General features: G+C 43.9%; 1 protein-coding gene across 1 annotated transcript in view; it reads left to right on the top strand.

Moving 5' to 3' along the window:
* Positions 1 to 16,657, top strand: part of LOC142461034 (guanylate cyclase soluble subunit beta-2-like) — a 101,052-nt gene that overhangs the window by 43,509 nt on the left and 40,886 nt on the right. The window contains exons 5-12 of the mRNA XM_075562698.1: positions 2,144 to 2,243; positions 3,919 to 4,115; positions 5,969 to 6,077; positions 7,795 to 7,898; positions 10,142 to 10,358; positions 10,535 to 10,855; positions 13,110 to 13,258; positions 15,745 to 15,891. Coding sequence (XP_075418813.1) covers positions 2,144 to 2,243; positions 3,919 to 4,115; positions 5,969 to 6,077; positions 7,795 to 7,898; positions 10,142 to 10,358; positions 10,535 to 10,855; positions 13,110 to 13,258; positions 15,745 to 15,891 — 1,344 coding nt within the window. The remainder of the gene's footprint in view (positions 1 to 2,143; positions 2,244 to 3,918; positions 4,116 to 5,968; positions 6,078 to 7,794; positions 7,899 to 10,141; positions 10,359 to 10,534; positions 10,856 to 13,109; positions 13,259 to 15,744; positions 15,892 to 16,657) is intronic.

Here is a 16,657-nt window from a genome sequence, read left to right as displayed (position 1 = left end):
AAGACAAGGGTGTCTGTTCCTCGACAGATTTACAATCTCAGAAATCCTGCAGCAGGTAAGTTACACCCTGTCCTGTTGCCTCACAAGAGATCCAGACTGGCTCAGTGGCAGTGGGTTTGATTTTCTGATGTGTAGAATTTTGATGTAATTTCTTTACAAAGCTTTTAAAATTCTATTTTATCACATGCTCTTATCTGTGCTGCATCAAACACTCTGGATTCCATCCAAATGTAAACACATACACATAAAAACAGATCTACTTTCTCTATGCATACTTTTGGAAATATAAAATTAATTATTTGAACCAAAAACATGTTCGTTTTTAAGATTTCTTTTTAAAACAGTTTTATTGGCATATAATTCACATGTCATACAATTCAATAGTTCAATCAGATTAAAAAGGTGTACAATCATCCAATTAATTTTAGAACATTTTCATCATTAATAGCTCTTCATGTCCCCCAACCTCCCCTGCCACACCCACAAGGAACCATTAATCCAGTTACTATTTGCCCATCCTGGATTTCATATGCCTATAAAAACATTTTAAAAACTAACAACAATAAGTAAGTAAAACAGATTATAAACTCCAATCAAAAAGATAAGAAGAAATATTAAAAACTAGAGCACATTTTAAATGGATCAAAGGGGAGATCAAATGATGAGGTGTTAAATTTTAACCTAACTGCTTCTGCAATCACCCATTTTCCAGTACACTCTGCAAGATAGCGGGGCTGCTCACAGCCCTGGCCCATAGGCAGAGGAAAGAAACCTGTTTCCATTAACAGCCCTCCACCACAGGAAAGGGCACTGGTTTTAAAAGGAACCTTTGCCTTCGCCTCTTGTCTTGCTCCAACTGAATGCTATGTGGTTTGGATACTCTGTTGCCTAAAATGAGAGGAAAGTCCTGTATAGAAAGGGCCCTACAGGGAAGGTCTTTGCTCTTATTTCCTAATATAGGTGATGCAAACTTGAAAATTAACTTTCCTCTCCGAGAATATTGGTTTCTGACGCATCCTTGAAGAAGTTTGTCTTAGTTACGGATATCTTTTTATCTACCTATACCTGAAGGAAGCCCTAGCAGTGCTGTGATTTTGGCCTTGGCAGCTAACCTTAAGGCCAGTTCAGACTCACCAGTCAGAGCCCGGGAGGAAAGTGATGATTGAATTCTGCCAAATATTTACGTAGTTATTGTCAGAAAGCAGAATGCACCTGAAGGAAACTGTCTTTCCAAATGACTGCTTATGTCACATTAAATGATATTATAGGGAGAGATTGTGCTACATTAGAATACACGATGGACCAGCCACTGCATCAATGTCTGGTCTGTGAAAGTGGACTCTTCTCCGAGTGAGGACCTTTGAAGGGCAGGTGATATTATTACAGGACAAGGAATTGACTCTTCCGTACGTGCAACTCCTTGGAGCCTCTTATCTGCGAATGAAGATACTTGTGCTCGTTTGGTCACAGGCCGTGCAAGATTGAGACTTTCTGTGCTAGAGCATGGGACAGAGGCAGCATGACAGGGGAGAAGGGCTAATGTGTGGTTCCAATGTTGTTCTGTCATTAATTTTAACCTTAACTTCTCTGAGGTTCTGTGGGGATAATCCTTGGCATGTGAAGTTGCTTGGGGATTATAAAGTTTCTAACATATAGGGTGAGAGAATTGTTGCCTCCTGTGTGAGAGGACTGGATTCAATAGCCCACCAGTCCGCTTCTGTGAGACACCACTTATGTGTCCCTTCCGGCTTGAATATTGGATGCTGCCGAATAGATTTCAGGAGCGCTTCCACAGTAAGACAGACTAGGAAGAACGGCTCATTGATCTACTTCTGGCAGCCAGCCACTGAGACATCTATGAAGCACATTGGTCTGATCCATTATTGATCATGGGGATGGTGCAGGACTTGGCAGCATGTCCTTTCCTTGGGCATGGGGTTGTCTTGAGTTGGGTCCTACTTAGCAGCAGCCAACAACAACTACAGCTATTAGCCCCAACCCTGGTCGTTTTATCTGAAGTGACTGGAGCAGGGGCAGTTGAGTTCTGTGTGATGTAGCAGATCAAAACTATTGTTTTATAGACCCTCAAAGTGGACTTGATACAACCGGCATTCAGTGGGAAACATGTCTTGTTTTTAATTAGGAGATGAATGCACCATCATTCCGCGTGGAGAAAGGAGCCGATGGGAAAATGTTTCTCCATTACTACTCTGATAGAAGTGGTCTGTGTCACATTGTACCAGGTATGGGCATGCCTGAACCAGTCCTGTGGAATGAGCAAGGCAGCCCTACACATGATTCAGGATGGCTAGGAGTCAGCCATGGGTAGAGAGTTACAGCTCTATCTCTTATGAAGTCTGCTCCTTAACATCTTCACTGTGACTCCCAAAGTTTGTTTCTCTTCTAACATTCTTGATTATGATGTTATTTTGTTTTCAATTCTGCCCACTACCTGTCTGGTTTTGTTTGTTTTTTTTTGTATTGCCAAGGCTTCTGTGTTGGCACAATGCTAAAAGTTATGCTAGCAGAATATTACCTATGATTATAGTGCAGTTCCCGGATGACTACCGACTCCAAAGAAGGGACTGCAGAGCAGTTCGGAGGCGTTTTCAGGTGGGAGGTCTCATGTTGCTGGAGATGTATGCTCTGGAAGGTGAGCCCCAGGCTGGGACACACTGCGCAATGGCTGCAGCAACGGCCTGCCACACACCCACGATCATGACGATCGTGCAGAACTGGCCGCGTTTTGATACATGAAGTATCATTTCGTAGTAAGGTGTCCATAGAGTCTAGCAACAGGGAAGCAATAGTTTTGCACGTTGTCTTGTGTCAGCTGGTGGCGCTCTCGGTTAAGCGTTGAACTGGTAACCACCCATGAGTGGTTTAAACTTATCAGACAGTATAAAATAAAAATGAAGTGATCTCTTTGTTTGTTTTTTTAAGGTCATTTTATTGGGGATCCTACAGATTTTTTTTCAAAAAAATCATTTTATTGGGGCTCTTATAGCTTTTATAGCATTCCACATATTAGTTGTATCGAGCATATTTGTACTTATGTTGTCATCATTATTTCCTAGACATTTACTTTCTATTTGAGCCCTTGGGATCAGCTCCTCTTTCTTCCATCCCTCCCCCCTCTACTATCCTCATACTCCTTGATAAGTTATAGATTATTATTATTTTCATATCCGATGCTGGCCACTGTCTCCATTCACCCATGTTTCTGTTGTTTGTCCCCCTGGGAAAGCTATCTGTTCTCATAAAGATTCACAGCCTCCAAAACCTGATGTAAGTTCACTGTGAGTCAGAATTGACTCAATAGCAGTGGATTTGTTTTTAGTTGTTGTTGCTGCTGTTGTTTTTTTCAGCAGTATAGAAAGATATCTTTCCATTTTTCACATAGTCTCAAACTGTCATCTTAAGTGGCTGGATGATATTCCAGGTTATAATTATATCAACCAGTCCTCTATTGTTAAACAATGAGTTGACACTAATCTTTTTCTATTTCTAAACAATGCTGAAATGAATATCTTCATGCATGTTTTCTCCATGCTTTAGATTATAACCCTGAGATATAATCCCAAATGAACACTTTTTAATGCTTTTGTATCTGAAATTTGTTTTAAAAAATTTTAAAACCTGCATCTGTTCATTGTTTATTCAATTAATTAACTGCCTTCCTGAAATAAGAAAGCAAATGAACAGATGTTAAATAATAAATTAGAGTGGGAGGGATACGTAAGATAGCAGGCATATGTAACTTAAATCAATACATAGTTGCCTTTTTTACTTGTCCTGTAGGACCTGTCCGAGGCAGGGCTCAGGCTTGATGAACTCTGGGAATTCCTCAAGAGCTGTGTAATTGGAATACTTTACGAGTGGTGCTGCCACTCCCCAATCGGTGTTCTTCTACTGCAGGAATACTTGAAGCGGTGGCTAAGGACTTCTTTGACACTGACGTGACCATGGATATCCTTGACATGAATAAGGAAGAAGAGAGGACAGGGAAGAGGGAGCATGTTGTATTTCTTGTTGTGCAGAAACCCCACAGACAGATGAGAAGGACAAAGCCAGGTGGATCACAAGAAGGCCAGGGGGCCCATCAAGACCACGAGGTACTGTGTATACTGCTGTTGAGAAAACATGGTTCACCATCAATTGAGTCAGTTATGCAAAGAGCAGAATCAATTGGGCCTTCAGCTAACAGGGTTGAGAAAGGGGTTTCTCCACCTCAGCAATACTGGTATTATGGACATTTAGAAATTTGTTGGGGTTGGGGCGGGAGGTGTCCTTTGCATTGTCAGGTATTTAGCCGGGTCCCGACCTCTACCCACTAGGTGCACATGACACTCTCCCCTCGCCCCTCCTGTCTTAAGCATTGCTGAATATCTTCTCGGATGGGGAAGGGAGAAAAATTTCCTTGTATGAGAACTAATGGGTTAAGTTGCTCTGGTGTATTAGGTTAGGTCTCTGCAGAGAAACAGAATCAATAGGAAATATAGATACAGAGAGAGAGAGAGATTGAATTTATTTAAGGAGTTGGTCTATGCGTTTGGCATCGTGGGTGGTTAAGCATTGGACTGCTCACTGCAAGGGTGTTTTGAACTCACCAGCTTCTTCTTGGGAAAAAGATGAGGCTATCCACTCTCTAAAGACTTAAAGCCATGAAAAGCTATGGAGCAGTTGTCTTCTGCCCTATAGCGTCACTATGAGTTGGGCCCGACTCACTGGCAGTATGACACCTGGCAGGACAGCAGGCTGGAAGCGGAGGTGAGGGTGGATGTTGAAGATCAAGTCTGACATCCATAGAACAGGCTGGCAGGCTGCAAATTCAGGCAGGATTTCTGTGCTCCAGCCTTGAGCTAGAATTTCTTTTCTCAGAAACCTTCATTTTTCCTCTAAGGCATTCAACTGATAGATGAGACTCACCAGCATTCTCAAAGGTAATCTCTTTTATTTAAAGTTGAGTGATAGTCAATCACATCCACAAGATCCTCTACAGCATCGTCTGGGCTGGAATCTGACTGGACAGAAAAGCCTATCAAGTTGACTCGTAAAATTAACCTTCACCCCAGGAACACATTGAGAGGCTTTCTGGGGTGCACCAGAGCCTCAAAGATTTTTAGCTACAAAAATATGAGTATAAAAACTTTGACATTTGGATCTGATGGCTGATTTTTCAATTCCCTTCCCAAACCAAACAAAAAAGGACTTTTAAGGACCCAGGGCCTACTTGCACAATGGGGGCCAGCCAGGCATCGAGAGTCAACTTAAGACTCTGTGGTTGGCCACCTGAACTTCACCTCTAAAGGTAACCTGTTTAAAACTAACCAGTTAGCATCTAGCTGATTTGATTCATCAGGACCCCACGTATGTCAGAGCAGACTCCACTGAATTTTTAGGGGTTCATTATTTGGAAATTGATCACCAGAACTTTATTCTGAGATGCCTCTTGGTGGCTTCAAACCTCCAACCTTTCCATTAGTGGCCGTGTGTGTGTGGAGCACCCATGTACCCGTTTACATAGCGACCACCTGTAGATCAGGACTGCAGTTCTCTGTGCTCACAGAGCATGCACAAATACACACATAAGTCTGGGTTTCCAGAGCACGGGGTGTTTCTATTCCCTAGTGTTCGAAGGTGACCTCGGAATGTGTTCGCAGGCAGAATCTTTGCCCAAAGGAAAGGAGGACATTCTTCTCTCCAATTACCCTGCCAGACGTGGTCCCAGCCCCCTCCTGAGATTCTGGATGAGGTTTTCATTGTTGTTGTTTTTCAGTCTTTACTACAGGACAAGCACAAAGATTATTTAGATAAAGTCTGAGGGCTTCTCAAATGTGGGTGGAATTGACCTCGCAAGACCTCATGCTGTTCCTCAGATCCTGGTGCAGAAACTGAATTTTTCCCACTGAGTGGCCTCACTGGAAATGGGAGGCCGACACCCCTCCTTCTTGCTTGTCCTCTGCAGGCCCTCGGGGCAGCTTTGAATAGAAGGAAGAACTATGTGAGTGTCTCTCTTTGCCCTTTGAAGAAATCCCGCTGGAATATCGTGAGAAGCATAGTCATGTTTGGAAAAGGTGAGTAAGCCCTTTCTCTGCCCTCAGCTCTGAGAGTGGAAGCTTTGCTGTGCTCCTGTGGCCTGAGGAACGGCGCCCTCTTGGGGCTGGCAGTGGCACAGAGTCCTCCCAAAATATGCTGCTACTGAGCTCTTGGGAGCTTGGGCCTGGTTGGCATGGTTCTCTAACTTTAAAGCATTCTGTCTCTAGGTCCGTGGCAGAAAAACAGGGAGATTTGCCTCTGGTATTTGTGCACGTGACCTAGCCCCCCGGCTCCCTGTAATCATGGAGTTGAAGCAGGCCTAGCATGGGACGATATTGAAAAGGAAATTGAATAGTGAAATATTACCCAGAACAATGTAGTCCCACGGCTCCTTCTAGATCCTGGCCTTCTGGATTGGGAAACACTTTTAGCCCAGGAGTCTGTAGATACAAGGGCTTCAAACTCGTTTAAACGGACTCAGTCATGGCCAGTGGGGGGTGGGGTGGGGTGGGATTAGAGCAGAAGCTCATTTTTAGAATTTGAGGGAAGTAACAAGATTGGGGGAACTTTCAGGTAGAAGCCCTATAGGGGGAGACCCCAAAGAGGCATCGGGAACATTTATAAGCGCCTCACGTGGGAGATTCAATTATTCCCAGTACTGTGGAGAGTAACACACATTCAAAGCAATCCCATGGACGACAGGACCCTGCTGCTTTTGACTCTGCCAATCAGGAGATTTGGTTTGCTCTGGAGCACACCTACTGTTGTTTTGGAAGAGGGAGATGAACTTTGTAACAGATTGTTGATCCACAGTTTCCCCCATTCTAGTTCTTGTTTCCATTCACCCATGTTTTTAAAAGTTGACTCCATTGTTCTTCAACTGGCTCTGGCTGAACAAGGAGGAAATGATGGGAAGCACTGAAGGGTCATCCAGTAGGCAAAGGGAACTGGCCCCCAAACGAGGAAGGCAGATTCTGCCATGCCCCCAACAAGCTGTGTGACGATGCAGGCGTCCCCACAGTCTGGTCCTCCTTCATCTCATCTGCAAAACGAAGACAGTAGGCTGTTCACGGAGGCCAGCAGCACTGAGCACTCTGATGCCTGGGCCTGAATACGGACTCTGGTTCCCCGGGAGGAGGAGGGCTGGGAACTCAGTCCTCGCTGGGTCCTAATGGGTCCTGCCAACATGCATCTGGGACAAGTTCCGCAGGAGTCCCAGGACTGCCTTTTCAGTCTTCAAGCTACGGCAAGGGAGTCAGACACGCAATTGACATTCTTTGTCAAGGCGATTTTCATATCAAAAAGGTTCCTTTCTGAATCTTCCCTCCACTGCCAAAGAGGGCTGTTGGTTAATACTGTCAGTCTCATCCGTTCCATGGCGCATGTCCCTGACGCCAGACTGGACACACATGCTCCACTCTGCGCCCTTATTGTCTGCCTGCCATGGTGTCAATGCCGATGATATCAATGTCAATGCTGTCTGTCATTGTGTTCATGGAGAGGCATACTCAATCAGGTCAGAAGCTCTTCGGCCCTGGGCAGAAATTTGGCAGAGGGCAGGAAGGTTTCTCCACCTGGTAGCAAGTTTTCTGTTTGTTCTCATTGGAAACTAGAATTGCCATGGACAGCTACAGACAGGAAGGGGGCCTGCACGGTGCCTGTCAAACACCAGAGACAAGCCCAAGGCTACCTTGTTTGGTGTGAGGGTGAGGTGGACCTGCCTCTAACCAAGACATCCTTCTGTTCCTCATCCAGGGCATCTCATGAGCACCTTTGAGGCAGCTTATCCGGAGAGACTCTGGATCGAGGTGAAAACATTCTGCTCTGCTTTTCCCTTCCACATTGTTTTTGATGAATCGGTAAGCTTGGAGTTGGCAAGAGACCGGTGAGGAAAGAACTCCTTGTCCTTTGTGGCTAGTGTGAAAGTGCACATCTCTTAAAGTTCCCAAGGCACGGCTATTAGATGTTAGCCTGGCAGGGCCACTAACTTTCTTTTCGGTGTTATTGTTAGGTGCCACCAGGTCAGTTGCGACCGATAGCAGTCCTAAGCGCAGCAGAGTCAATCACTGTCCCATCCTGGGTCATCTGATAGTTGTGCCCATACTTGAACCCCATTGTCGTAGCCATGGTGTTAACCCATCTCTGAAAGGCCTTCCTATTTTTCACTGCCCCTCAACCTTACCAAACATGAAGTCCTTCTCCAGGGAACTGGTCTCTCTTAACAACATGTCCAGAGTATGTAAGACAAAGTCCCCCCACCCTTGCCTCTAAGGAGCACTCTGGCAATACTTCTTCCAAGAGAGATTGCTTTGTCCTTTTAGCCGTCCCGGGAACCTTCAATGATCTTCTCCAGATCCACAGTTCAAGTGCATCTGTGTGTTGTGGTAGCATCCTCCAGAAACCACAATGCAGGATCTTCTTGAGAAGTGGAGTCCCTAGTTGGTGTGAACAGTTTAGGAGCTTGGCTGCTAACCAAAAGATTGGTGGTTCAAGTCTACCTCAAACGAGAGGAAATGGTGATCTACTTCTGAAAGATCAGTTATTGGAAACCCTTTGACGTGACAGGTTTGACGCACATGGGGTCACACGTCCGCATTGACTGAATGGCCAGTGGCTTCTGCTCTGGATGTTGTAAGGGCGCAACACCAAGGGGTTTAAACCAATACTCGAGTCATAAGGTTTGCCTTTAGAGAGAAAGGAAATGACACTACAGTGCACTTCTTAAGGAGCTAGACAAACACAGTTAGTAGTAATACCGAAACCAAACCAAGGTCACTACCACTGAGCTGATTCTCTCTACCTATAGGGTTTCTGAAACGGAACATCATTACAGAAGCCGATAGCCTCATATTTCTTCTGAAAGCCAGCTTGTTGGTTTGAACCACCAAACCTGCAGTTAGCAGTCCAACTTTTTGTTTGTTTGTTTAAGTTCTATCGGTGTATAATTCACAAAGCTTACAACTCAGCAGCTCAATCATATTAAGTATGGTACAATCATCATCACATCACATTTAAAACATTTTCTTCTTTCTTGTACTCTTTGTTATTAGCCACCCATTTTCTTCCAACCTTTCCTGCCACACTCAAGAAAGAGTTAATCTAATTACCATTGCTATAGATTTATCTATGCTGGGTTCCCTATAAAGAAAACAAAGCCCCCCAAACAATAACAACAGCGCAGTAAAACAGAGAAAATATCAGTCAAAAAGAAAGCAGAAATTACTAAAGACTAGAACAAATTTAAAATGAACCCAAAGGGACATCTAATGATAAGGGGTTCTATTTTAACATTACTACATCTGCCACAATCAACTTTACAATGCTCTCTGAGGACAAGGCTGTTCCCACCCCTCGGCTATGCTCCGAGGGGCGTCACTGGAGGCTGTAAATGTGTTTTGGGCGTCCACTGTCACTCATGGCCTTCTGCAAACCAGGTGTTCACAATAATCCATATCCGCAGCCATCGAGGCAGTTCTGATGCATAGTACAACCCTATAAAGGGATTCTGAAATGGTGAATCTTCTCTTTCTTTCAAGGAGTGACTAATAGTTCTGAGCTGCCAGTCTTGCTTTAAACAGCCCAATACCTTCACCCCAGGAGCATGGTGGAGTTCCGTACCTCACCATTTATCACTCTTGTCACGTTGATTTGGACCACCAACAGTCCAACCCTTATGCAACAATGCCGCTAACGCTCAGTTCCACCCAGCTTCGCTGCTGCATGTGTGTGGGAGGGGAGGTCTCTGCCTACCTTATGCCACCATTCTAGGGCTTGTGACCTTGCTTATTGAAGTTTTATTTTCATCAGTTTCCTTGGATGCTACTTAAGCTAACTAATTGAATTGATTTTCAAATCATGTAAAGGTCAAATAGACAAAATATGTGGTAACAAAAATCCTTGAAAATGCCTGCAACTATTGTGGTTTTCTATGAGACTACTGAACCCATTGACATTATTCAATCACTACCTACCCACCTACCATTGTTATTAAATCATGGAAGCAAAGAGTGGCAAAGCATCTCCAGGATGTCTCTGCCACGGTAAAGCTGATGGCATCGGTTGTTTTCTGATCCCCAGTCTGATATCTGTCCTCTGTGTGTAGCTGAGGGTCAAGCAAGCTGGAGTGAACATTCAGAAGTTTGTTCCAGGACTTCAAACCCAGAAGATTCACTTAGACGACTATTTCTCCATCATTCATCCCCAAGTTACCTTCAACATTTCCAACATCTGCAAATTTATCAACAGTCAATTTGTCCTGAAAACACGGAGAAAAATGATGCCGGAAGCATGGAAAACGAAGCCCACCCTCAAGCTCCGAGGTAGGAAATCGCCCTGCCTGCATTCGGAGAGCGGGTGGGTGTGAGCCACACACCTTTTAGCCAACCACAAACCGTTTGCACCTTCTGGGACCTGCACATGATACCGCTTGCATAAGGCTGCCCAATGAAGGTCCCTCTTGGTGACGTCCTCTCTTGTGGCCTTTTCCTCCGCAAAGGCCAGATGATCTGGATGGAGTCCATGAGGTGCATGCTGTACATGTGTTCTCCAAAGCTGCGCAGCCTGCAGGAGCTGGAGGAGCACAAGATGCACCTTTCTGACATCGCACCCCATGACACCACCAGGGATCTCATTCTCCTGAACCAGCAGCGGCTGGCTGAGATGGAGCTGTCCAATCAGCTGGAGAGGAAGAAGGAAGAGCTGCGGGTCCTTTCGAAGCATCTGGCTATAGAGAAGAAGAAAACGGAGACCTTGCTGTATGCCATGCTGCCGGAACACGTGGCCAACCAGCTGAAGGAAGGCAAAAAGGTTGCTGCAGGTACTGCAGACATTCCTCTTCCTCCCCCCCCCGCCTGCCCCCCGGGCAGTGTGCCTTAGGGGGTTGGGACCCACCTTGTGAAATCAGGCAGATCTGAGTGTGTGTGTGTGTGTTCAATATAGTTTTATTGGGTTATACTTTACATAGCATATCATTTAATTGTCCAATCATATTAAGATTGATGCCATTATCATGGTATTACTGACAGAACATGGTCTTCTTGTACCCCTTGTTGTTAGCAACCCATTCCTTCCCATCCTCCTCTGCCATGCCCTTAGGCAATTATCAATCCAGTTACTGTCTCTACAGAGCTACCTATTCTGGTTTTCCTACACAGATAATCACACTGAACACAGACAGGAAGCAAGCAAGCAAGCAAGCAAACACAACAACAATAATAAATAGCCAAAGCATTAAAAACCCCTCAATCAAAAAGAAAACAGAAAGTATTAAAAATGGAAACAACTTTAAAATGGGTCAAAGGGACATCAAATGATAAGCTATCACATTTTAAATTAATTTTTCAATAAATGCCATACTTGACTTTACAATGCTCTCTATCTGACAGCAAGGCCATTCACATTCCTTGACTATGGTCAGAAGGAATTTAGCAGAGGCTTACTCCATCTCGAGACCCTGCAAGTGAATTTTGTCCTTCCATTGCCATGCATAGCCTTCTACAAACAAGATGTTCATGTTTTAAGCTCTCATCCCATTCCCTCCTTCAGATTTGGATTTTATCATGTACAATCTTTGGATCACATAGGTTAATGTACTTCTTCCATGTGGACTTAGTTGATCCCTCACTTTGATGGCTGCTTATTTGAAAACAAGCCTGTAAGACTCCAGACGCTTGTCTTTCTGATAGTTGGCACCATCTAGTTTCTTCACCACACTTTGCTATAGCAACTATGTCTTCCCCAGGCAAAGGGGATTACAAGGGCAAACATAAGGCAATATGAAAATAATTATCCTAGAACACGAGGACACGGGAGAAAGTTGTTTTTTATTTGGTAGCCAGTTTCCTTGACATCTTTTCCTCCTGTAATGGAAGTGACACAACTTATTTTATACATAGGATTCTGGCTGCAGTGTAGGGGACCTGGTAGCCCGAGGCAGGCAGGAAGCCCACACTGCATCCTACACGAAGGCAGCCTGAGCAGACATCAACAGGATTCATCACTGATAGGATGTGGAGGACAAGAAAAAGAAGAAAAGAAGTGATGCTTTATCCTTAGACGGAACCGGATAGAAGAGCAGGCTTGATGGGAAGACGAGAAGGTCCAGTTAGAAGTGTTGGGCTGGAGGCCACCAAGGTGGCCAGTGTTACTCGAAGAGAGAGTGACAGGGAGTGTTAGAGCATAATTGAGGAGCAGTGTGACCACACCCCAAAGGCCCTGTAACAGTTTGTCTTTTAAGTATGATAGACATTGTGGAGGGCTTGATATAGAGAAGTCGAGTGGGGGCGGGGAGAGAACATGCCTTACAGAATAGATGGATGCTAGGTGGAACTATTAAGGTAGCCGGGGTTCGGTGGTAGAAGTCTCATCTTCCAGGCAAGACTGAGGTTTGCTTACAGTTTGTCAGAGGCTGTGATGCTAAACACGTTTCTGGAAAACTTCCAGCCTTAAGATGATTTAGGAAGGAAGTTTGGGGAGCTGTCTCTGAAAATCAACTGCTGAAACCCTATGGATCGCAACAGTCTGATCCCCAGGCAACCATGGGAATGGCATAGGACTAGCAATGTTCCACTGCATTTCAATAGGGTCTCCATGAGTCGAAGACCAGCTCCTTAGCAGGTAGCAGCAACCGAAGGAAGCAGGGGCCAAGTTAGGAATAGATGGTAGGCTTCCAGCCTTGCGAAGATTTGGAACCCCCACCATTCCATGGTGGTCAGTTTCTACAGCCATGGTCCTTTATTTCTTGCAGTTCAAGGTTCTTCCATGGCTCTCTTTAGGGGGTTCTTTTGAGCCAGCGCCCACTCTAAGCCACTTATGATGATTTGTTCGTTCTTCTGTTCATGTCACTGAACTAGTTCTTCAACAGCTTCAGAGATCCAGTCTATTCGAGTGTGCAATGCTCCTGGTCTGAGAACTAGGTCATAGGAGGCACTTGGGAAATGTCTGCAATGGCATCCAGTTCCTTTCCCCCAGTGCCTGGGAAGACTTGACTTCCAAAGGGCACTTGGGTCAAGAATTCATGGAATGATTATTCCACTTCCTTTGCTGCCACTGACCCTGGGCTTCTGTTGCAGGGGAATTTGAAACGTGCACCATTCTTTTCAGTGATGTGGTGACCTTCACTAACATCTGTGCCGCTTGTGACCCTATCCACATAGTGGATATGCTGAACTCCATGTACTCCAAGTTTGACAGGCTGACCAGTGTCCACGATGTCTACAAAGTAAGTGTTTGGTGCTATGGGGTAAACTTCATTGTGCTCAGGAAATACAGGAACTTGAATATAAATCTTTCATTGCAGCCTCACTGCTTTGGGTTGGGGTTGTATTTGTCAGGGTTCTCAAGCGAAATAGAACCCATGTGCTATATACATATATGTGTATGAAAGAGAGAGAGAGAGAGAGAGAGAGAGAGAGAGAGAGAGAACAGAGTACTTGTGTGGTGGGAACAATGGATGCACTTGGCTTCTAACTTAAAGGTAAAGAGATTTACATCTACCCGGAGGATCCTTGGAAGAAAGGTCTGGCGATCAACTTCTAAAAAATAGCCATTGAAAACATTATCCTTTTAGGGTATAGTTCTACTTTGACATGCATGAAATCACCATGTGTCAGACCCACTCAATAATGATGACTATATACCTACATGACTGATATGTATATCTGTATCTATATCTATATACATGTAGATAGATATTGATAGATATCAGTGGCATGGAGACCTCACAAACCTCTCTATATATACACATTATACACATGTAAGGGAGTTTCAAAAATTGATAGAAAAATTCCATTGTTAGATAAATATAGGTACAGATATACAGAAAAATTCCATAGTTGTATATGTATGCATATATTCCATATATGTATATATGTGTCTACATAGATGCATCAAAAAACTCACTACCATCGAGTCAGTGCTGACTCATAGTGTTTCACTGTGAGTTTCTGAGGCTGTAACTGTTAGTGAGAGTAGAAAACCCAGTCTATCTCCCTCAGAGCTGCTGGTAGTTTTGAACCACCAACCATGTGGATTGCAGCCCAACACACAACTACTACATCACTAGGAGTCCTCTAATATATTCATATAAACATATATATTTAATATATAGATTGGAGGCCTCAAATTGTGGAAATACAATGAAAAAATAATAGAATTGTTCTATATCAATATTTTTCATGGGATTCGTTTTAAGGAATTGGTTCAAGCAATTGTGAAGGCTGGCAAATCCAAACATCTGCTATCTAAGCAACAGGATTGAAACTCTGAAAGGATTTTTATTCTCCAGGCTTGAAGCAGAATTCCCTCTCTCTAGGAAACCTCAGACTTAGCTTTTAAGAGACCTTTAACTGATTGGCTGAATCTCACCCACGTGGCTGTTGGTAGGTGCCATTCAGTCAGTCCCAGCCCACGGGGACCCTCTGCTTAAAGGAACAGTGCACAGTCCTGCACTAGCCTCTCACTCTTTCCCAAGTCCATGGTGGCAGCCACTGTGCCCATCTATCTCATCGAAGGCTTCTTCTTTTCCACTGACCCTCCACTTTACCGAGCATGCCCTTCTCTCTCCTGACATCCTGTCCAAGTATGTCAAATGAAGTCTTGCCACCCATGCCTCTAGGGAGCACTCTGACTGTCCTTCTTCCATGACAGATCTGGTTGTCCTGTCAGCAGTCCTTAGTACTTTTAATATTCTTCTCCAGCACAACAATTCAAATGCATCACTTCTTCTTCAGTCTTCCGCAGCAGATGTGTCTTTTGATCTCTTGACTGCTGCTTCCATTCATTGTGGATCCAACAAAGATGAAATCCTTGACAGCTTCAGCCTTCTCTCCATTGATCATGAGATACCTACTAGTTCCGTTGTGAGGATTTTGTACACTGACTTGCAGTCCATACTGAAGCTGGTAGCCTAGTCCTCACCCCTTGCAGCGAGCAAGACTGTGCCATCTGCACATCTCAGGTTGTTAATAAACCTTCCTCCAATCCTGATGCCATATTCTTCTTCATATAAGCCAGCTTCTCTGAGGATTTGCTCAGCATACAGACTGAATAAGTCTGATGAAATGATACACACACCTTTCCCGATTTTAAACCATGTGGTAGTCCCACATTATTAGGATAATAGGTTTTACTAAGAATCAACTCATTGTCACTCTTTAAGCACATCAACAAAATACCTTCACAGCAACATCTGTAATAGTTCATAACCAAACAACGGGGCACCTTAGCCTAGTTGACACCTAAACTGGGCACCTTAGCCTAGTTTCACCATCACAGTGAGGATGAGAGTGGGTTGAGGAGAAAAGGTTAAGAGAGAATTGGAGGTATTTTAGGAATTGTAACTTTCGTAAATTCTTTTGTAGTATTGAGGGCTAATATGGCTGTTGGGCCTGTAAGTGAAAACACTGTTTCTGAAGATAGCAGTTCTCCTGTTCCTTCTATTGAACAGAAAGTTTAATCTAAACACTATGTTTATTCATATATACATCATATGGCCACCCTAGGAATCTCAGCTCCCCGGGGATTGGTTGCCACCAGAAGCCCATGGTTCTTTCCAGAGGCAACTTACCTCATTCTTAATATGCCACACACCCTAGCAAATAATCAGAACTATTACTATTAATATGGTCTGTTTTTCAATATGAGAAATGATAAAATTATCAATATGCTTAGTGCACTGAAAACCCTTCCTGACATGTTTCCGTATAGGTGGAAACCATCGGAGATGCATATATGGTGGTCGGCGGAGTGCCAGTGCCTGTTGGAAGCCATGCTCAAAGGGTGGCTAATTTTGCATTGGGAATGAGAATTTCTGCAAGAGAAGTGATGAATCCCATTACTGGGAAACCCATACAGGTAGGGAAAAGCCGAGTATTTTGCTTATACTAACATCTCATAAAAAGGAGAATTCTGTTTATTAGTCTGCATAGACAGATTGATGTATCGTAATTAAAATAGGAAACTTGTCCCAACTCTTTTCTTGCCTCTTATATGTTCCTAAGTAACAGATATTGCACTAAAAGTTGGAGGTTCAAGTTCATCTGAGGTACCTTGGAAGAAAGGTCTACTGGTCTACTTCCAAAAAAATCAGCCACTGTAAACCCTATGGAGCACAGTTGTACCCTGATGTATATGATGTAACCATTGTTCAGAATTGATTCAACAGCAACTGGTTAAACATGTGTTCATGAGTATATTACTTTCTGAACTTCTCTCAAATTCCTCAAGAGGATTGTGGAAGTCTAACTGTACATGACGTGCTGCAAACTGCCTTCGTTTATCACTTAGGGCAATACCAAATCCTTCTTCCCTTTCACCTTGTAGGGATAACTCTCTTGGACACTTGATTATTTACAAGCACTGCTTTATTTGTTGTTATTCAGGCATTTCAACAGGTGGCTGACGTTTGATGAATAGCCAGCTTTTGCTACTTAGTGACATTTGGAATTCAACTTCCATGTGCCATGTTCAGAACTCGGGCTAAGATATGAAACTACCTGCAACCAGTAGGGCAGACACTGGAGCTCCTTAGGACATTCAGTCACCACCGAGTTGTCCATTTATCTTGCTAAGATCTACAATCAATGCTCAAGGAAGCCAAGAGTAAAAATGATGTATTGCA

This window comes from Tenrec ecaudatus, chromosome 11, assembly GCF_050624435.1.
Source record: "Tenrec ecaudatus isolate mTenEca1 chromosome 11, mTenEca1.hap1, whole genome shotgun sequence".
NCBI classification, from domain to species: domain Eukaryota; kingdom Metazoa; phylum Chordata; class Mammalia; order Afrosoricida; family Tenrecidae; genus Tenrec; species Tenrec ecaudatus.
Note: the sequence above shows the minus strand (reverse complement) of the source record. Positions and strands in the feature narration are given on the sequence as shown.